At 34.8% G+C, this 23438-nt stretch overlaps 1 protein-coding gene and 1 pseudogene across 10 annotated transcripts in view; one reads left to right on the forward strand and one right to left on the reverse strand.

Annotated features, from left to right (window-relative positions):
* Window positions 1–23438, reverse strand: part of LRCH2 (leucine rich repeats and calponin homology domain containing 2) — a 123400-nt gene that overhangs the window by 22098 nt on the left and 77864 nt on the right. For 9 of the 10 annotated variants that reach the window (XM_070502483.1, XM_070502482.1, XM_044763898.2 and 6 more), the window contains 4 exons: window positions 22381–22446; window positions 15048–15096; window positions 14853–14969; window positions 357–401 (listed from right to left, as the gene is read on the reverse strand). In XM_070502483.1, coding sequence (XP_070358584.1) covers window positions 357–401; window positions 14853–14969; window positions 15048–15096; window positions 22381–22446 — 277 coding nt within the window. The remainder of the gene's footprint in view (window positions 1–356; window positions 402–14852; window positions 14970–15047; window positions 15097–22380; window positions 22447–23438) is intronic. The other variant, XM_070502484.1, reaches the window with a different exon arrangement.
* Window positions 445–4844, forward strand: LOC106827329 (ATP synthase subunit f, mitochondrial pseudogene; annotated as a pseudogene).

The following is a 23438-nucleotide window of genomic DNA, read 5'->3' on the forward strand; positions in this document are numbered from 1 at the left end:
GAAAGAAATTAATAAATTCCAAAGAAATCTCAATTGACCACCAAGTTGATTTAGGAAGATAAAAGACGGGAAAATTTAAAAATTTTAAATTCATGAATTACAGTTTCAAGATGAATGCTAACAAAATTCTACAACTGAACTATTAGAAATTCTATTCTAAATAAAGGACATATGGAAATTACATGATTACATTAATGATTGTATGATGATGCTGAGTTTTTATCAGTGGCGAAAACCCATGCATTAAATCAATAACAAAGAAACTGCAAGATGGGTTACATTTTACTCTGATTGAGGCAACCACATATGAAAAATAAATATTTTAAATAATTACTAACATTACCCTGTTTTCTCACCTCATCGTTTTCATTGCCACTTGAACTCTTCCTTGATGATTTATACTGAAAAATATTTAAAGCACATACTTTATTTTTCCTTGAACATATGAATTTGTTGCTAGTAAATTATATGTGAGGTTTATTCATATTTTGGTAATTTTATTAAATTATCTGATACTAAGTTTAATTACATAACCAGTTTAAATAGTCCTACTATTTGCTAATAGCTAACACGAACAGTCCTTCCTACGTGCAAGGCACAGTTCAAAGTACTTTACATATATCAAGTAACATTTCCTCCTAAGCCAATCCATTTCCCATTCACTCAGGTTTGCTATTTGAGGGCTGTCTTAAATCCTCCTTTTTCTTAATCCACTATATTCAATACGTCATCACGTCAATTGTTTTTTATCTCTCTCCATCTTACTTCTGAATTCTCACAAGTACCACCCTATCCTAGGCCCCCATTATCTCACACCTAGTCGATAATATCACCATTCAAAAACGTCTATTGTTAAGAAACCTAGTGATTTCAGGTAAAAGAAAATACTATATTAAATGTATATACTGACTATATAATAATATTAGTTGTGATAATAGCTAACTTATACTAGTGCTTACTATATACCAGGCATTGATTTAAGTGTTACATGAATTAACCCATTTAATATTCATAACAACTCTAAGGTAAATACTAATATCTCTACTTTATACCGAGGCATAGAGGTAATATACTCAATATAAAAAAATGCTAATATGTGAAAAAAGTGCTTTTTAGATTCAAGGAAATACAATATGACAACCACTACAGTTCTTATTTCTGATTCCTCCTCACCACAATAATTCAGTGGAAAATCAGTGGAAGACTAACCTTCTCAAAACATTACTTGGAACTCATGACTCTCCTGTTGAAAAACCTACTAACTTTAGGATTATGTCCAAATTTCTTTGCCTGGCATTCAAGGTTCTCTTTAATGGTCTCCTTTACTTATGCAGCTTTATCTTCCATGACTCCTGGAAAAATAGATAACCTACCTGATAGTTCTACCATGAACTGAGGGGTGAGCAGTATTAGGGATTACAAATACAAGACCTAACTTCCTCTACTGTCACTCCTGTGATTTAAGACAACTATCACTAATTTCCAGGGTGCTCTTTCCAGCTGATCCCAGACATAGCCTCAATATGCTTTCAACCCAATGCTCCACATAGCCACTGAATGGAGTTAGCATGTGTGAATAAACCTATTGGCTATCCCTAGGCATGATGCTCACTTATGTCACTTATTCTTGGTTATATTCTACTTTAAAAAAAGAGTGACATTTGGAAAGCAGACACCAGGACTCCAAGACGGCATCACTCATACCAGTGAGGGAGAAGAAACTCATGGGTGTCTGAATAGGGGAGCTACCAAGCTGGATACTGATGCGGGATTTCATCCCTAAAGGTACTGTTGGAGCATTTCTAAGAGGTTACTACTGGTATCACAACAAGTATGTCAATGTGAAGAAAGGGAGCATTGCTGGGGTTTCTAAGTGCTGGCAGCTTACGAGCTTCTCAAATACCACCTTTCTTACAAGAAACTCACACATGAGCAGCTATGCAAGTACCACTGAAAAGGGCCCAGTGTAGAGGGCACAGTCTACATTCCTGACCATGACCTTTTTTGGCCAGCACTCCTGATCTTTGCTGAATCCTTTCATATCCTAACTGAGAGTTAATACCCAATAAAAGACGATTGGTACAAAAAAAAAAAGAATAACATTTGAGTGAATAATAAGCTAATATTTATTACGTGCATACTCTGTGGCAAGCAGAGTTCTAAGCACTTTACATTATTAAATAATTCAATAGTTATAACAATCCTGTGGAGGAAGATATTATTAGTCATTTGAAGATTAAAAAAACGAAGCTCAGCAAGGTTAGGTAATTTGCCAAAGTCACACAGTTAGTAAATATCTCAAATAAGGCCTGGAACCTGAGTGATTTGATTCTAGAAGCCCAGGCTCTTAACCACTATGCTATACTCCCATCTCTAAATCCTAAATGATTAGTAGGAATTTCTCAGGAATAAAGGGCTGATGAGCATGACATTCCCAAAAGGAAAGCACAAAGGAATAAAAAAGCTCAGCCCAGGGGCTGGCCCAGTGGCATAGTAGTTAAGTTGGTATGCTCTGCTTCCATGAACTGGGGATCATGGGTTCAGATTGTGGGCACAAACCTACAAACCACTCATCAAGCCATGCTGTGGCAGCATCCCACACACAAAATAGAGGAAGACTGGCACAGATGGTAGCTCAGGGACTATCTTCCTCAAGCAAAATGAGGAAGATTGGCAACAGACGTTAGCTCAGGTGGCCCTCACCAAAAAAAAAAAAAAAAGCCCAGACTATGCAGAAAACAAAGAGCAGTAGTGTGGCTCGTGAGGAAAGTGAATCGTGGCAGACAACAAAACTTAGAGAAGTAGGTAAAGATGGCCCATGAAGTTTCTAAAAAGTCTAAACTTTATGTATATTGATAATGGGGAACCAATAAAGACATTTAAGCTGAGGATTTCTCTAAGGACTGGGAAACTAGAGAAAGGGGGACCATTAAGAAGTTATTACAATTGCTCAGGTGAGAAAGAATGAGGGTTCCAACAAAACGAAGGGAAATAGAGACAAAGAGGTGATGAATTGGAGAAATGATGTATAACTAACATCCTGGTGACCAATTAGGTGAAGGGAATGAAAGAGGGAAAGATGAAGGAGGACTCAGATACAGAGCTTAGATAACTTTATAGATACCTCTACTATTAATTACAATAAAGAATAGAGAGGAGGAGCAAGCTCCATAGTGCAGGGAGGGAGAGGGAGACATAATGAATCTGAAATACATGTAGGGCATCCATACAATTCGAAACTCCAGTCTGGAGATCAGAAAAATTTTATGGGATATAAATTTAGACACAGCAGAATATGAGAGACATCTGGAACCATAAAAGCTTCAGAGAGAGTTTTTAGAGTAATAAAAAGAGAATGAGATCCAGGCCCAGCCCTGCGGCACAGTGCTTAAGTTTGCAAACTGTGCTTTGGTGGCCCAGGGCTCACGGGTTTGGATCCCAGGCACGGACCTACACACCATTCATCAAGCCATTCTGTGGCGGCATCCCACAAACCAAAGAGCAGAAGACTGGCACAGATGTTAGCTCAGGGACAATCTTCCTCACCAAAATATGAAAAGGATGAGACCCTAAGAGCAAGCAGAAGAAAAGTTAGACAAGGACATCAAAAAGAATCAGGGAAGAAAAATGACGCAGAAACCAAGAAAGTAGTTTCAAGAAGAAAGACATGCTTATCATTGTCAAATGTAACATAGATTTTGCCATTAGTAGGCACATGTTAAGTTCTAATGAGGGACTATTTCAAAGGAGAAATAGAGGTGAAAGCCAAGGAGCAGTGGGTTAAGAAGAGATGAAAAACTGGAGACCTAGATATGAAAAGTTTGGCCCTAAAAGAAAGCAAAGAGAAAAAGCAACAGCTGAAAAGGGAATCAGGAATAATGGTAGAGGTCTGAGAACATTTATAAGATAGAAGGTAAAGAGACAGAAAGGACATAGAAGAGTGAGCAGATAATTGATAAACGAAAGAAACAGAAGATGCTGCAGTCAAGAAGTTAGACAATGAGAATTGTATTATTGTTACTCAACAACAATTCTAATTAAAAATATCCATTATACATGAAAACTCAGAAGGATACTACTTAGTTTGCAAAACTGCACATATTTAAAGGACCTAAAACCCAACCTAATATTTACATAGATTTAAAAATATTCTGTAGGTTCAACTTTTTACTCATTCAACTCAAGTGTCCTCAATTAATATTCAGTTCTGAATAACTTAAGTTTTATTGCATCTAAATTCAAATGCTACAATACAGGCCTATTCAGAAACAGGAAGGTCAGCTCATCTCTGAGGCTTATAATAAATTTCACAGGAGAGACAGTTGACTTGTGCACAAACTCTGACTCAGAACAAACCAGGTTATTTCACAAGCCCAGCTGGCTTCCATATTTCAATATAAAATTAACCATGATCATAAAAACTATATAAAAATATTTTCTTTGGGGTTAGCTTTTAAATTAAAATCCTGCACTGTATTTATGAAATCAGATATATATTTTGAGTCATTATAATGTTTTATCACAATAGTAATAAGATACATTTGAAGACAAATATATATGCCATCTCAATAAGTCAAATAATCCTTAAAACTAACTTAGTATACTTGTTCTAATGCCTTTTAACTTTGTTCCTTTAGAAATAAATCATCAGATGCATTTAGAAATTCATGTGTTATCATTCTTACAAGATGTTACAAGATGATCAAGTGGGACTTATTCCAGGGACACAGGGATGGTTCAACATCCACAAATCAATCACTGTGATACACCACATTAACAAAATGAAGAATAGAAATCACATCATCATCTCAATAGATGTAGAGAAAGCATTTGACAAAATACAGCATCCATGTATGATAAAAACTCAATAAAATGAGTATATAAGGAAAGCACCTCAACATAATAAAGGCCATATATATCAAACACAATGCTAATATCATTCTCAATGGAGAAAATCTGAAGGCTACCCCTCGGAGAAGAGCAACTAGACAAGGATGCCGACTTTCATCACTCTTGTTTAACATAGTACTGGAAGTCTTAGCCCAAGCAATCAGACAAGAAAAAGGAATGAAAGGGATCCAAAATGGAAAGAAAGAAGTAAACTGTTATTATTTGCAGATGACATGATTTTATATATAGAAAACCCTAAAGAATCCACTAAAAAACATTTAGAAATGATCAATGAATACAGTCAAGTTGCAGGATACAAAATCAACATACAAAAATTAGTTGCGTTTCTATATGCTAACAACAAAGCAGCAGAAAGATAAATTAAGAATACAATCCCATTTACAACTGTGACAAACAGAATAAAATTTCTAGGAATAAACTTAATCAAAGAGGTGAAAGATCTGTACACCGAAAACTATAAAACATTGTTGAAAGAAATCAAAGACATAAAAAAATGGAAAGATATTCCATGCTCTTGGATTGGAAGAATTAACATAGTTAAAATGTCCATACTTCTTGAAGCAATCTATAGATTCAATGTAATCCCTATCAAAGTTCCAAAATTTTTCACAGAAATAGAAGAAAGAATCCTAAAATTTATATGGAACAAAAGACCCCAAATAGCTAAAGGAATCCTAAGAAAAAAGAACAAAGCTGGAAGTATCACACTCCCTGATTTCAAAACATACTACAAAGCTATAGTAACCAAACCAGGATGGTACTGGCACAAAAACAAACACACAGATCAATGGAACAGAATGGGGAGCCCAAAAATAAACACACACATCTATGGACAGTTAATTTTCTAGAAGGGAACCAAGAACATACAATGGAGAAAGGAAAGTCTCTTCAATAACTGGTACTGGGAAAACTGGACAGCCACACGCAAAAAAATTAAAGTAGACTCTATCTTATACCATACACAAAAATCAACTCAAAATGGATTAAAGACTTAAATGTAAGACCTGGAAACATTAAACTTGAAGAATAAAACATAGACAGTACACTCTGTGACAGGGGTCCTAGTAACATATTTTCAAGTAGCTTGTCTGACTGGGAAAGGGAAACAATAGAAAAAATAAACAAATAGGACTACATCAAACTAAAAACCTTCTGTACAGCAAAGGAAAAATATCAACAAAATGAAAATACATCCTAACAACTGGGAGAAGATATTTGCAAACCACATGTCTGATAAGTAGTTAACATCCAAAATATATAAAGAACTCATACATCTCATAAAAAAAAAAACTAACACAATTAAAAATGGGCAAAAGCTCTGAACATACATTTTTCCAAAGGAGATATACAGAAGACCAATACGCACACGAAAAAATGTTCAACATCACTATCAGGGAGATGCAAATCAAAACTACAATGAAGGCATCAGCCCAGTGGTGTAGCAGTTAAGATCGAGCACTCTGCTTTGGTGGCCTGGGTTTCGCCAGTTCAGATCCCAGGCGCAGACCTAGCACCGCTTACCAAGCCATGCTGTGGCAGGCATTCTAGATATAAAATAGAGGAAGGTGAGCACAGATGTTAACTCAGGGCCAATCTTCCTCAGAAAAAGACAAGGATTGGCAGCAGATGTTAGCTCAGGGCCAATCATCCTAAAAAAAAAAAAAACTAGAATGACATATCACCTTACTCTCAACAGAATGGCTATAATTAACAAGATAGGAAACAATAAGTGTTGGAGAGGATGTGGAGAGAAGGGAACCCTCATACACTACTGGTAGGAGTGCAAACTGGTGCAGCCACTATGGAAAACAGTATGGAGATTCCTCAAAAAATTAAAAATAGATCTACCACATGATCTAGCTATTCCACTGCTGGGTATTTATCCAAAGAACATGAACACGAATGCATAAAGATAGATGCACCCCTATGTTCATCACAGCATTATTCACAATAACCAACACTTGGAAGCAACCTGGGTGCCCATCAAGGGACGAATGGATAAAGAAGATCTGGTATATATACACAATAGAATACTACTCAGCCATAAAAAAAGATGAAATCCAGCCATTTGTGACAACATGGATGGATCTTGAGAGCATTATGCTCAGTGAAATAAGTCAGAGGGAGAAAGGCAAATATCATATCCTCTCACTCATAAGTAGAAGATAAAAACAACACACATATCAACAGAGACTTGATTGGTGGTTACCAGAGGGGAAGGGAGGAGGGAGTAAGGTGAAAGGGGTGAGATGTGCGTGGTGATGGATTGTAATTAGTCTTTGGGTGGTGAACATGTTGTAATCTACACAGAAATCAAATATATAATGATTTACACAGACATTTATATAATGTTATAAATCACCGTTACCACAAAAGAAAATAAAAAATTTAAAAAGCACAAAAACCCAGACTATTTGCTTCCCCTCCCCCCAAAAATTAAAGCTACTAATTTATATTAAACATAATTTCTCAACAAGAGGTTAGATTTTCATATTTTGTTGTATAGCTATTAAAATAATATTAATATATTTCTGTAAACAATTTTTTTTAAAAGTAGTTATTTCCTGGGATAAGTTTACTTTGAGAAACAATGAGTTTATTTATTCATTTATTTTTTTATTGGGGTCATAATAGTTTAAAACATTGTGAAATTTCAGTTGTACATTATCATCTGTCAGTCACCATGTACATGTGCCCATTCACCCTTTGTGCCCACACTCCAACCCCCTTACCCCTGGTAACCACTGAACTGTTCTCTTTGTACATGTGGTTGTTTATCTTCCACATCTGAGTGAAATCATATGGTGTCCGTCTTTCTCTGTCTGGTTTATTTCACTTAACATAATACCATCAAGGTCCATCCACGTTCTTGAGAATGGGACGATTTTGCCTTTTTTATGACTGAGTAGTATTCCATTGTATATATATACTACATCTTCTTTATCTGATTGGTCTTGTTCCTGTTCTCAGAAGGATGGCTTTCAGTTTTCATGTCGTCAGCAAGAGTTTGATTTCTTCACTGCCGGTTTGGATACCTTTTACTTCTTTTTCTTACCTAATTGCTCTGGCCAAAACCTCCAGTACTATGTTGAATAAAGGTGGTGAGAGTGGGCACCCTTGTCTTGTTCCTGTTCTCAGAGGGATGGTTTTCAGGTTTTCCCCATTGAGTATGATGCTGCTGTGAGTTTTTAATATATTGCCTGTATTATTTTGAGGTACTTTCCTTTTATTCTGATTTTATTAAGAGATTTTATCATGAATGAAAGTTGGATCTTGTCAAATGCTTTCTCTGTGTCTATTGAAATGATCATATGGTTTCTGTTCCTCATTTTGTTAATGTGGTTTATCATATTGATTGATTTTCGGATGCTGAAACAACCCTGGGTCTCTGGTATAAATCCCACTTGATCATGAGGTGTGATCTTTTTGATGTATTGCTGTATTCAGGTTGCCAATATTTTCTTGAGGATTTTTGCATCTATTTTCATTAGCGATATTGACTTGTAATTTTCCTTTTTTGTGTTGTCCTTGTCTGGCTTTAGTATCAGGGTGATGTTGGCCTCGTAGAAAGTGTTAGAAAGTGTTCCATCTTCCCAATTTTTTGGAACAATTTGAGAAGAACAGGTATTAAATCTTCTTTGAATGTTTTCTAGAATTCTCCAGAGAAGCCATCTGGTCCTGGATTTTTATTTGGGGGGAGGTTTTTGATTACTGTTTCAATCTCTTGTAATTGGTATATTCAGATTATTTCTTCTTGATTCACTTTTGGGAGGTTGGAAGAGTCTAAGAATTTATCCCTTTCTTCTAGATTGTCCCAATTAGATGGCATATAGGTTTTCAATGTATTCTCTTATAATCTTTGGTATTTCTTTGGTATCCATCGTAATTTCTCCTCTTTCATGTCTAATTTTATTTCTTTGAGCTTTTTCTCTTGTTTTCTTAGTGAGTGTGGCTAACAGTTTGTCAATTTTGTTTATATTCTCGGAGAACCAGCTCTAAGTTTCACTGATTCTTTCTATTGTCTTTTTTGTTTCAATTTCATTTCTGCTCTGATTTTTATTATTTCCCTCCTTCGGCTGAGTTTGGGCTTTGTTGTTCTTTTTCTAATTCTGTTAGTTGTCGTCTGAGATTGCTTATTTGAGATTTTTCTTGTTTGTTAAGGTAAACCTGATTTGCAATGAATTTCCCTCTTAGGACCACTTTTGCTGCATCCCATATGAGTTGGTATGGTATGTTTTCATTTTCATTTGTCTCCAGATATTTTTTTTTATTTGTCCTTTAATTTCTTCAATGATCCATTGGTTGTTCAGTAGCATGTTGTTTAGTTTCCACATCTTTGTCCCTTTCTCAGCTTTTTTCTCGCAGTTGATTTCTAGTTTCATAGAATTATGGTCAGAAAATATGCTTTGTATTATTTCTATCTTCTTAAATTTATTGAGGCTTGACTTGTTTCCAAACACATGGTCTATTCTTGAGAATGTTCCACATACACTTGAGAAAAATGTTTATTCTGCAGTTTTTGGATGGAGTGTTCTATATATGTCTATTAAGTCCATCTGGTCTGGTTTTTCACTTGATTTCACTGTTTCCTTGTTGACTTTCTGTCTGGATGATCTATCCATTGATGTAAGAGTGTTAAGGTCCCCTACTTTTATTGTGTTGTTGCTGATATCTCCTTTTAGGTATGTTAATAGTTTCTTTATGTTCTCTGGTGCTGCAGTGTTGGGTGCATAGATATTTGTAAGTGTTATGTCTTCTTGGTGGAGTGCACATTTGATCATTATATACTGCCCCTCTTTGTCTCTCTTTACCTGTTTTGTCTTGAAGTCTACTTTGTCTTACATAAATATGGCAACACCTGCTTTCTTTTGTTTGCCATTAGCTTGGAATATCACCTTCCATACCTTCACCCTGAGCCTGTTTGTCATTGGAGTTGAGGCGTGTTTCCTGGAGGCAGTATATTGTTAGGTTTGTTTTTTAATCCATCCCACCACTCTCTGTCTTTTGATTGGAGAATTCAACTCACTTACACTTAGAGTGATTATTGATATATGAGGGCTTAATACTGCCATTTTATCACTCATTTTCTGGTTCTTCTGCATTTCCTTTGTTTCTTGTCCCAAGTATTTCAGACTACTAATTCGGTTAGGTAGTTTTCTATGCTGGTTTCTTAGTTTTCTCCTTACGTATTTTTTGTGTCTCTGTTCTACTTATTTGTTTAGTGGTTACCATGAGGTTTGCATGAAAAAATCTCGTATATGAGATAGTCCATTATCTGATAACCTCTTATTTCCTCAGACTAAGCCATTTCCATCCCTATCCTCTTCCACTCTTAAGTTGCTTTTGTCACATCTTATTGCATCTTGTGTTGTGGGTTTGTGTTAAAATGAGATTATATTTATTTTTGGTGTTTTCCTTCCCTTTATCTTTAATGCTATAATTAAATGCTTGTTAACCTGTTCTGATGGATAGCTACAACATTCTGATTTTGTCTACTTTTTTTTATTTATCTCCCTACTCAGGGCTTTGTAACCCCCTTCTTTTTCTTTAAGGTATTAGTATCTCTTGAGGATTTCTGGTAGGGGGGTCTTGTGGTGATGAACTCCCTTACATTTTGTTTATCTGGGATTTTTTTTTTTTAAGATTGGCACCTGAGCTAACAACCATTGCCAATCTTCCTTTTTTTTCTGCTTTTTCTCTCCCAATCTCCCCAATACATAGTTATATATTTTAGTTGTGGGTCCTTCTAGTTGTGGCAAATCTGGGAATGCTTTTATTTCTCCATCATATCTAAAGGATATTTTCACTGGATAGAATATTCTTGGCTGAAAGTTTTTGTCTTTCAGAGTTTTGAATATACCATTCCACTATCTGCTAGCCTGCAAGGTTTCTGCTGAGAAATCCACTGAAAGCCTGATAGGGGCTCCTCTCTAAGTTATTTTCTTCTGCCTTACTGCCCTTAGTACTTTTACTTTGGCATTGACTTTTGCCAGCTTCCTACTACATGCATTGCAGTAGGTCTTTTTATATTGATACTGTTAGGAGATCTATTGGCTTTTTTCACTTGCATTTCCAGCTCCTTCCCCAGGTTTGGGAAGTTCTTAGCTATTATTTCTTTGAACAAGCTTTCTGCTCCATTCTCCATCTCCTCTCCCTCTGAAATGTCTATAATCCTTATGTTGCACTTCCTAATTAAGTTGGATATTTCTCAGAGAACTTCATTTCTTTTTGGTCTTAGTTCTCACTCCTCCACCTGAATCATTTCTATATTTCTGTCCTCAACATTGCTGATTCATTTGTCCATATTATCAACTCTATTGTTCAAGGAATCCATATTATTCTTTATCTCATCCATTGTCTTTTTCATCTCCAATATTTCTGATTGGTTCTTCACTATAGTTTCAATCTCTTTTGTGAAGAAGTTCCAGAACTTGTTGAACATTCTATTTACATTTTCTTATAACTCATTAAGTTTCTTTATGATAACTATTTTGAATTCTCTGCCATTTAGATTATATATTACTGTGCCTTCAGGATTTATTTCTGGGCACCTGTCATTTTCCTTCTGGTCTGGAGATTTAATATATTTTTTCATACTGACAGATGACATGGATTTGTGCTTTCACATAGTGGTAGTACTTAATCACTGCTTCCACCTGCCACCACTGAGTTGGGGTCAAGAGCTGTGTATTCTGAGCCCACCAAGATCCTTGGCTGAGCTCCCAGAGGCTGCTTTTAACTTGGGTGCTGGGCTACAGGGAGGGGCGCATTCTCCTGTGCTATCTTCAGGGCTTCTCACTCTGCCCTCACTGTCTGTTCTCCTGGCATGTTGGTGTGATGAAGACAAGCCTGCAATAGCTAGTCACCTCTGTGTGGGACTTTTCCCTGGGCTGTGAGGGACCCTGGAATGTGTTGGTGTTTCTGTGGAGGGCCAGCCCCTCCCCCCTTTCCACTTGGAGTTGTGCACAGTCCCTGGGTCACTGACCTTTGGGAGGAAGAGAAGCTTACCTCATTTCACTTCCTCAGGGGTTGCTCCAGCAACTCCACCTTCAGATATATGGCTACATGGGTCTCTCAACTGCTGGAATATGAATGTCCTTTTCATTGTATCTTAGTGGGGAGAGTTTTAGGGGAGGCCCCCACGATGAAGCTTGCAGTGATTTTATTTTGGCAACAAGGACATTAAATTTTATTTACTAGAGTAGTAATCTACACAACAGTGGCCTGGTTATCTAAAAGAATTAATGTAACTCTCCTACAGTGATTTACTTAGTCACATAATCTGACCCAATTTATCTTCTTGCTCATATAATCTGGTCAATATATTGAAACATTTTTTACTTAGCTTCAGGGGCTTACTTGAAAAACATACTACCCAAAATTAGTCTTGGCAACTAAGAAGCAATAATGGAGAGACAAACATACACACAAACACTTTGAATAAATATACTGAAAACCAGCATCATGAATAATTTACCATGGGACACAAACAAAGAAATTCCATGGCTCAGTCATTTATATGTGTCAGGATAAAGTTGCACAAAAGCTCTGTATGCTTCATAACACAGCAAAGCTAACGGAGCCATCACCGAGCGAGCTCAGTGATAATTTGATATGAATCTCTGGAGTAGTATATTTTAATGTTTAATGAACTATAAATACAGATTAAGTTCAGTAATATATCCTATGAACAATCCTTTTGATTCTCGGGAGATGGATCATTAAATAAGAGAAATTTTCTTTTTGAAAGAAGGACGCTTCATAGAAATTGATGATGTTTTAATCATGAAAATACTGGCAATTTTGAATAATGGCTTTGATTTAATTTAGAGAGTAGTATCTGGATTTTATAAGGTTTTTTTACATCTTAGGAAAAAATGGTTGACATTCAATTTTTTAACAGTGTCTTAACACTGACATCTTCTGACTATTGAGGAGAACTACATATCTCCTTAAAACATTCCCCAGTGAGTGAAACTTATCTTTGCACTTACTTTATTAAGTATGGAAGAAATTAACATTTGTTAAATGATGATTATATAATGGACACTTCAAAGATTATCTCACATGATCTCTTAGCAACTTACAAAATATAGCAATACTATAGAAGGTATGCTTAAGCCATAAAAAATAAAATGCTTATTAACAAATAATGCTATTAAATCAAAGAAATATTTTTTAAAGGGTCACTGAGGCCTCTATTAAAACTTTATTGAGAAGTTCACTTGAATTACTACAAAATATTTAAAACTGTATTGATTTTAAAGTATCTGTTCATTTAATATTGTGCTATCCACAGTAGATAAACAGGCAGCATAGGTGCTCTGGGTTCAAACAAGCTAGGTTCAAATCTTGACTGAGCTGCTTATTAGCTAAGTGACCTGAAGCATATTACTTAGCCTACCTGTGCCTTAATTTCTCCATCTGTAAAATAGGAATGATAATATTTTTACTTACTTCTTAGGGTTGTTACGAAAATTAAATGAGTAGATATTTGAAAAGTACACACTTAGAACAGTGCCTGGCACTTAGTCAGTGTTATGCAAGTATTTTCATAAATAGAATTTGTATGCTTTTAATATACTAGAAGATTAAATAAATATGGAAATCTCTTTTATGAGTTAGAAATACTAAAATTTCCCCCACATCACCAGTCATTCATCAAGCTTTATCTATTAACAAATTTTACTGTCTTTGTTCAAGGTCTCATAAACTAAAAGAGGGGACTTTAAAATAAACTGCAGAATGTAAATATAACTACAGATCTGTAAAGGGTTGGGATAAATAGACTCTCACCATCAATGACCAGGGTTCTGCTTACAGTGTCCTTCCCTTTTTCCCTGTCTTTTATTTCTTGATTCTCTCTCCTATTGTTCAGGTAACATGAGGCTCATTAAAAAGATTCAGTAACTATTTGTTGAAAGATTAAACCTGTCAGACTTGCTAAGACATATAACATTTTTGTTTTGGTCATAGGATACTACTTCCAAATATATGTTACACTCCCATATAAGGAAACAGATCAATGTGCACAGAGACTCATTTCTACCAGAGAAAAATATAAACTATAATCCTATTCATTAGTGATATTAACCTCAAAATACCTACAATTCAGCTTAGAATTCAGTATTTTGATAAAATTTTATTATTATTATTATTAAATAAAAATTAGGTTTTGGAAAACAGAAAAGGTGCACAAAAACAACAGAATTTGCTATTCATGGAGCAGGAGCTTGTTTGCACTGTTCATTTGAGTTAGAAATTCCAAAAATGTATTCTGACTAGTACTGAAGATTATTCCAATTCCGATGACTGGCATCTGCAAATATAGCAGACTTTAACCACAAACAGATAATATTATAACATTTACAAAGGTGTACACAGTAAAATTTCATTGAAACTCTGCTAAGCAGAAATTTGGGAAAATTCAGATGGTCTAGCTTTTAATTTAGCTAAGATAAACGACCATCTTAAGAAATCTACTAAGGTAATAAGAAGAAAAGAAAATGGGGGAAAATGCTTTCAAGTATTTTTAGAACAACATAAATAAGATTTATTTACATAGAAACAGTTAAATGCTAACTGCAAATATGTGTCAACTATTTATTCAAACAAATGAAAGATCTTTTCTGGGCAATTCTTTTAAAACATTACTACATATTGCTACAACTGATAGTGTAGGAAACATTCATCTTTCTTGTAAAGTATTTAGTAAATCATAATTCATATTGATTTACTCATTCTTAAGTATTCTGAATTACTGAAATTTTACGGATAAAACTGAATCATATTATTATCTATACCACATACATGTGGGAAATCAAGATAAAATAATACATTTACAATATTTAACTAGAGAGTTATATTCTACCTTCTTAACACAAAACAAAACTGACAAAATCAAAATTAATAATTACAAAGTAAATTTTACAATTAGGTACCTTGAAATAGTCTTTTCTGATCTGTTTGCTCCGTCTCCTTTCTTCACTCTGCCAGATTATAGGTTGAGATTCTGGCCACTGTTGTTCATCTATTTGATCCTTCTGATTTTCTAAGGGCTGCAATGAGACAATTTCTTTTAACTAAATAACTAAGAACAAGACATTAGATATAACAGTAACTTAATTTTTTCTTACCTGCCATGTAAGGGGTGATAAGGGTGAATTAACTTCATCTGCTGAGATGCTGAAAAATTAAAGATGCCTTAATATGTTAAAATATTTTAAATTACCCTTAGGTATACATTACGAACATTATAAAGTTGTCTCTTTTCTTACCGGAAATCTAAAGAATTTACCCATGCCTATGCTTTGAACTAACAACATAAAACTTCAAGTTGACAAAAACATATTTAAGTTCCCAATCATTTACATTCCTTAAAAATATCAAAATAGGCTTATGTAATATCACCCTATGCATAGGCCTATTCTAAGGATTTTTTAGAGGCCAAAAGAAATGTAATATCTAGAGACATATAGTCAAAGAACAGACAGGATATTTATTATATTCAAATCATTACCAAAAATTTTTTTAAAAACCCAACAACTAATAATTTCTTTAGACAAATTTATTTTGTCTAAATGCCCAAGAGTTTAGAGGAATAAGTCCTTTTTGCCTTTGAACTAATGATTATGAGCCTCTAACCCTTCAGTCTGACACACAGGGGGGCTATGGTAGAAATTCTTTTCACCTAGTTGTTTTGTGGGGTAAGGTAGATCATGCACGCTTCGTTAGGTAGCAGATTTGAACAAGGAGTTCCTTTGGAAAAAATACACGAACAAAATAACCACTAGAGCTGCTGTTACTCAACACTGTTCTGGAACTTATCTACAGTACAGTAAGAAAAGAAACATTTAAAAACTAGAAACAAATTTTCAAAATTTATAGAAAACATGATTACACAAGGGAAAAAAACACAAAAAGTCTATTATTAAGAGAAGTAAGGTTACCAGCTATAGAAAAAGATACAAAAGTTAATAGCTTTCCTATATACCAACTATAACAAGTTATAAAATGTATTAGGACAAATCTCATTCATAAAGAGAAGGAAAAGTAAAAAATACCTAGGAAAAAACTTAACTGGACATGAAGAAGACCTACATGAAAAAACCACAAATGTCTAGTAACAGATTTGAATAACTAGAAAGTTCTTGGACAGAAAGACTAAATATTATAGGTATAAATTCTTCAAAATGACTGATAACTGAAATCTTTTTAAAAACTCAAGAAGTATTTTTGGGCTTCTTTTAGAAATCAGATAAAAGAGTTTCAAAGTTAATTTGGAAGAGTGGATGATCAAGAGAAAACTTATATAATAAAGGAGACTTCCCTACCAGGAAATTATATATTCTATTAAATTACATTAATAAAATAGTGCTAGCTCCAGAATCTATAGATTTTTCCGTGGAATAGGAGTACAGGACCACAAGTATAACAACTTATAATAAAAATGAAATTTAAAATAATTGTGGAAATGATGGATTATGTAACAAATAGTGCTGGGGCAACTGGTTAATTGTAAAATATACACAGAAAGAAAGAAAGAAAAAGAGAGGGAGAAGAGGAGAGGGAGTGAGAAAAAGGAGAGAAGGAGGGAGGAAAAAAACTAGATTCCTTACCTCATATCAAATACCATAATTAATGGACTGAAAGAGTTAAATATAAATAAAGATGAAATCACATAAGTATCTGAAAACTATGGTCAGTAATTTTTTAAATGTTGAGGTGGAGAGGGCATATGGAAGAAACTATCACACCTAAATATTGACAAAGTACATAAAGTGTAAAAATTAGGCTTTGCATCTGGCCAAGATAGAATAGCAGTGACCAGATTTATATCCTAACTGAAAACACTAAAAGAACAGACAAAATATATAAAGTTATGCTTTCTGAGACATTCAATATCAGGCAAAAAAAAAAGACATTTATCCCTTAGAGATGGGTAACAAACAAGGTGAACCCCACCACAATTGAGTCAGATTGCTTTAGAAAGGGAGCTTCCAGGCTACAGCCCAAAGACGGGGAACCAAGGCAGGGCTGAGAGAGCTCTGTGAATTGAGGAGACATAGCTGGGAGCCTGGGAGCAAAAGGTAGATTGAGTTAACAGGACAAAGTAACAGAAAAACGTAATGCACAGAGAAAGAACGTAAGAACTCTGCAGAGACATCCTTCAAATTTTCAGCTGAGTAGTGATCACTGATCACAGGTGTGAGAAAACTACCCTAGGCAAAAGAATGAATCACCAGAAATATTAGAGAGTAATTCTCAGATTCACAGAGTATTAGGAATAGTACCAGTTTCCACAAGCCAAACAGGAAAATGTTATAGTTAATGGGGAATCAGGTAAAGTACTAAGAAAGGTTTTGCCTCATTAGCGGGGCAAATTTGGTCCCAGACTAAATGCCACACTGATCCCACATAATAAGTCATAAAACCAAGTCCCCAAAATATAAAATTGTTACAAAATAATTTAACCACATCCCAGAACAAAGCTCAAGAATATTTACAGAAATACTATAACATCCAGCATCCAAGAAGGTAAAGTTTACAATGTCTGGCATGCAATCAAAAATTCAACCAGGCAAGGGCCAGCCCAGTGGCATAGTGGCTAAGTTTGTGTGTTCTGCTTTGGCAGCGTGGGGTTCATAGGTTCAGATCCCAGGCACGGACTGACACACTGCTCATCAAGCCATGCTGTGGCAGTGTCCCACATATAAAATAGAGGAAGATTGGCACAGATGTTAGCTCAGTGACAATCTTCCTGAAGCAAAAAGAGGAAGATTGGCACCAGATGTTAGCTCAGGGCCAATCTTCCTCACCAAAAAAAAAAAAAAATCAACCAGGCAAGGTTCAGGAAGCTAGAGGAAAAGACTAAACATGTTAAGTACAGAAATGATAGACATAAAATAAATAAAAATCAAAGTTTAAGAGCTAAAAATACAACATCTGAAATTAAAAATAAATTGGATGGGATTAACTAAAGCTTAGACATTTCATAAGAAATGATTAGCAAACATAAAAACACAGCAAAGGAACTAGCAAAAATCAAATAAAGAAGAACAAATAGACTATCATTGATCTGTGGGAAACTTCAAGCGGCCTCAAACACATATAATTGGGGTTCCAGAAGAAGAGATCAGGTGACAGAAAAAATATCTGAAGAAATAAAGGCCCCAAACTTTCAAATTTCTTGAAAACAATAAATCCACAAATTTGAGAGGCTCAATGAACTCCAAGCAAAAGAAACATGAAGAAAACTACACCAAGATGCATCAAAATCAGATTACTTAAAAGTAAATGACAAAGAGAAAATGTAAAAAGTAGCCAAAGAAAAAAGACACATTAGGCTCCGTGAAACAAAGATTGACAACAGAGTTCTCACTGGAAACAATGCAATCCAGAAGACAGTGGAGAAACTTCTTTAAGGTACTGAAAGAAAAAAACGTCAACCCAGAATTTTGTACTTGCAAAGATATCTTTCAAAAATGGAGGCAAAATAAAGACTTTTTCAGACATAGAGAAACTGAAAGGATTCAACACCAGCAGACCAGCAGTAAAAGTAATGTTAAAGTAGCTCTTTCAGGTAGAAAATGATACACACAGAAATATGGATCTACACAAAGGAATAATGGACACTGGAGATGGTAACTGAGTAAAGATAAAAGACATTATTCTGGTTATTTAAATATCTTTAAAGAAATAATTGACTATTTAAAGCAAAAATCATAACAATGTACTGTGTTGTTTATAACATATACAGAAGTAAAATGTATAGCAACAACACTACAAAGGCCAAGAGAGAAGAACAGAAATACACTGAAGGTTCTTACACAATATATGAAACGGCATACTAGCACTTGAAGGCAGACTGTGAAAAGTTAAATATTATACTTTAAACCCTAAAACAACCACTAACATAACATAAAGTTATAGTTAATAAGCCCACAAAGGAGATAAATTAGAATTTTAAAATATAATTCAAAAGATGGGATAAAAAGAGGAAAGATGGCTACAAAGGATAAGACAAAAAGGAAATACATAACAAGACAGTAGATTTAAACCCATTAATATCAATAATTACATTAAATATAAACAATCTTAACACTGCAATTAAAAGTCACATTATGAGATTCAATGAAAAAGAAAGATGCCACCATACACTAACTACAAGAAACCCACTTTCACCAAAAAGATACAAATAAATTAAAATAAAAGCTAGAGAAAGATATATCATGTTAACACTAATCAAAAGAAAGTGGAGATGACTACATTAATAGCAGAAAAGTAGAATACTACCAGGAATATAAAGAAAGTCATTTCATAATGACATGGGTGTAACTTCACCAACAGGACATTACAATCCTAAACATTTACGTATTTAATAACAACTTCAGAATATATGAAGAAAAAATGATAGAACATTAAGGAAAAAGACAAATGCACAATTAGTTTTGGAGAGTTCAACAGTCTTCTCTTAATAACTGATAAAATCAAGATTGTAGTGTGCCCAAGGGATGACAGAGTGGTGTTGACAAACAATAAATAAACAAGTATATATTCAGAATGTCAGATGGCAAAAAAGTATACATTTAGAATGTCAGATGGTATTAAGTTCTGTGGAGAAAAATAAAGCAAACTATGGGACAAGGGACAAAGGAGTGGGAGAGGCATGCACTTTCATCTAAGTTGTACAGGGAGCCCCTGGCTGATGAAGTGGCGTTTGAGCAGAAACCTGGAAAATCATTCCAGGCAGAGGCAAAAGCCACGAGAGGGAGAAAAAACTCCTGGTGTATTGAGATTCAACAAGGAGGCCAGTATAGATGGAGAATAACTAACCAGGAAGAGTGACGCAAGAGAGGAAGGCAGTACGGGGCCAAATAATGTTGAGATATACAAGTCCTCAAAGGATTCTAGTTTTTATTCTAAATGAGATGGTAAGTCATTAGAGAATTATGAAGAATGACATGATTTGACTTCCGTTTTAAAAGTATCAATCTGATGCTTTTTGAAAAACAAACTAAAGGAAAGCAAGGGCAGAAAGGAGACCTGTTAGGATACTTTTGTAATATTCCAAGTAAGAGATGGCTAGGGTGAGGGTGGTTGGTGGAGAGGTGGTAAGATGTGATCAGATTCTGGGTCTATTTTGAAGGTGCAATCAACAAGATTTGCTAATAAATTAGATATGGGCTGTGAACGACAGTGACAAGTTAAGGATTATTCTGAGGATTTTGAGCTGAGCAACTAGAAGGATAGAGTTGACATTTTCTGAAATGGGGGAAAATGCAAGAAGAACAGGTTTAAGAGGCACAAGGAGAGAGATTAAGAGTGTGGTTTGGAAAGTTAAGTTTCCTATGCCTATTACACACATCTAAGCGAAGGTGGTGAGTAGGCAACAGGTAATACAACTCTACAGAGGATATTTATGTACACACATACACACATGCCAATGTAAATATTCATGCACACATACAGAAAAAATGTCTGAAGAGAAAAATGCCAAAATACTATGACTTCTCATCTATGCAGAGTAGGATAATGGGCGATATTTGTATATTTTTTCTTTGAGTTTAAATTTCCCAATTTGTCACTTGTCAACAATAAAGCTACATTACTCTTATAGTCAGGAAAAAGTTTTTAAATGTTTTGTTTTGTTTTTAAAGAAGGAACTGGGTGACTGTTTCAAAATAAGAAGTCATAGTTCTGTGAAGGAAATGTCAGGATTGGCTATCACAGTTTTGAGGTTTGGGCAGATGGGGCTTTCTCAAGAGTATGTCAGGAACCTGGGGAGGAAGCTTAAGATGGGAATGAAAGGAACTAAGAGGGAAGGTAATAACAGAAACTTTAAGAAAAACAAATATTTAAGATAACAGAATCAGCTTTCAAAAAGGAAGAGAGTGAATTAAATCGGTTAAATGAAATTTGAGATAGGTGTTTCTCGACTTGAGTATGATAAGTCATCTTACGCTTGAACTGATTCTGAAAGGTTAAGTGAAAAAGAGAAGAAGCAGGGGCAATCCCAGCAGAGAGAGCAGGATAGAGAACACAGAGACGTGAAACCAGGCTGTAACGAGGAAAGAGGTACTGTTCCTAGTCACAAAAGGTGCCAGTGGAAGAGAGCATGAGATGAGGCTCTCGAGGTAGACACTCACTTCAGTCTTACGGGTTAAGCTAAATATTTTAAGCTTTGTCCTAAAAGTTAGAAAGAACCATTAGAAGATAACAAATGGTGTCACATAGTCAGACTTGTGTTTTACAACCATCACTCTTACATCAGTGCAGAAGACAGATTTAAAGGTAGGCAAAACTGAAGAAAGGAGATGTGTCTGGGCACTGTTGCAATAGTCCAGGTAGAAAAAAATGAGGCCTGAACCAACACAACTGCCATAGGTAAGAATAGGTCGGGAGAGATGCAAGTAATATTAAAAAACTATGATTTTCTGTGACTGACTGGATTGGGAGGGGTGAATAAGAAAGAGGAGTTTCTGATGATTCCAAAGTCGCTCGCTTGCATGACTGTAATAAATAGCGGTACGTTCACTCAGGCAAATAAAACAAAAAAAGGAGAAGAAATAGCTTTGGGGAGAAATAAGTGCAGTTTGGACTATGAGGTATCAAGGAAAAGACATCCACTGGGATTTGCGGATCTGGAGGAAGCAAAGTGTTCTTATTACCATATGTTAAGACCTGGGGTTCTGGAGCCAGACAACCTGGGTTTGAATTCTCACTATATCACTTACTAGCTGTGTGACCCTGAGCAAGTTATGGTAATTTATGAGCCTCAGTTTTCTCACCTATAAAATGGGGATGACAACAGTAACAACTGTATTGAGTTATTACGAGGATTAAATGAGATAATACATCTAAAGCACTCAGAACAGTACACATATAACAAGAATTCAATAAATGTTCATTCTTGCTCTGAGTACTTCCATACCCACTCCACAGCCTTAGAACTTTACACTCCCTTAAGAATGACTCAGGAGTTGAGTCTGATGCAAATTTTCAAACCACCCAAAAGAATAAATAGAAACTTTCAAGGTCTTCTAGTTCTCCGGAATTCATAATATGTGGACTTAGACCATGTATTCACATAGAAGAATTTAGTAAAACCCAACTGAAAAGAAATCAAAAGGTGAACAATAACATAGAAAATAAACACAATGATGAAAAAACACATTATTCCTGGCAGTAATAGCAATACAATAAATGTTGAATTAATAAATGAATAAGTGATTCCATTGTCAAGACAAAATACAAGTATGAGCACAAAAAGAGATCAAATCAGCATTTTGGGATTTGTTTATATCAAAAGTAAATTTACTCGTGCTGTAACATATTTCTTCTTTAAATTATCTAGTTATATTAAATTGATATCCTTTATTCAACTAAAGCCCATATATGGAAACATCACTGACAGAGGATCAAGTCTCACTACAAATATTAAATATAAGGACTAAGATATTTTTATACCTCTTTTCACATTCCGCAGCTTGTTTTGGCTTGTTTCTTGTGACAGAAGTTGAACGATTAAGAATCCTAAAAGTAAATCAACACATTAATTCCAAAGTACATTAAAGGGAATAGCGTATACACATGATATAAAAGATCTCCATAATAAACTACATCTGGTCCATGAAGATCTTTGCTAGAAAACAATATTTAAATATTATTTAGATCAGGTGCCTAATGGCGCACTGGCTATTATGAAGGAATGAAGCTCACCAACTCTTCCATGCATCTTCTTTTATAAACCCTTTCTCGAGGCTTGGATATCTTCTAGCCATGCTATTGCCCTGTGCATATCTAACTTTTGCTGAGACAGAAGATAAAGAGATGCAGATTGTTTAGGTACCATCATGACTGATTTAGTTTTCCCAACACAGCAAATGATAGGGTTATGTTGCTGTAATACATAATCATTTTTCCAAAAGCCAAATAATAAACCTTAATTCTAAATGCAAAGCCAGTGCTAAAGTTCAATTCTTTAAAAAAACCACAAGTTTATTAAATTTTTAATAACCAAATCAAACAATATTCCAAGAAAATCAAAAAAGGAAAGAAAAATAAAGAACGATAAGGCATTGTATGACGGAACCATTTGTCCATAATTTTACATAATTCTAAATATTAATCCCAAAGTCAAAAGTAATGAATTTATTAACATAAGTAACTACCAAATTTAAGCGTTCTTAGTATTTATCTATTTATTATAAATATAAATGTAACAATTTTCAATTTTAAAGTTTAGTTTTACAAGGAGTAGAATATCTTCCTTTTATTCAAAATAAAATCTCAGATGTCAACTATCGGAAGAATATAGAAAAGAATTTCAAATTAAAGCTACATATTGACTACTAAAATACATAATGAAATAAAGATAAGTCGGTAATTACAGAAAGATGGTTAACATAAAGGAACCAATTTCCATTACCCCAGTGTCTTCACCACCTTGGATCTAGTAGAGCCTCACTAGGAGGAAGTCACAGTGAGGGGAAAAGGACAAGTATAGACAAAGCAGTAGCTTTGTA

The sequence above is a fragment of the Equus asinus genome, chromosome X, assembly GCF_041296235.1.
Source record: "Equus asinus isolate D_3611 breed Donkey chromosome X, EquAss-T2T_v2, whole genome shotgun sequence".
NCBI lineage: Eukaryota > Metazoa > Chordata > Mammalia > Perissodactyla > Equidae > Equus > Equus asinus.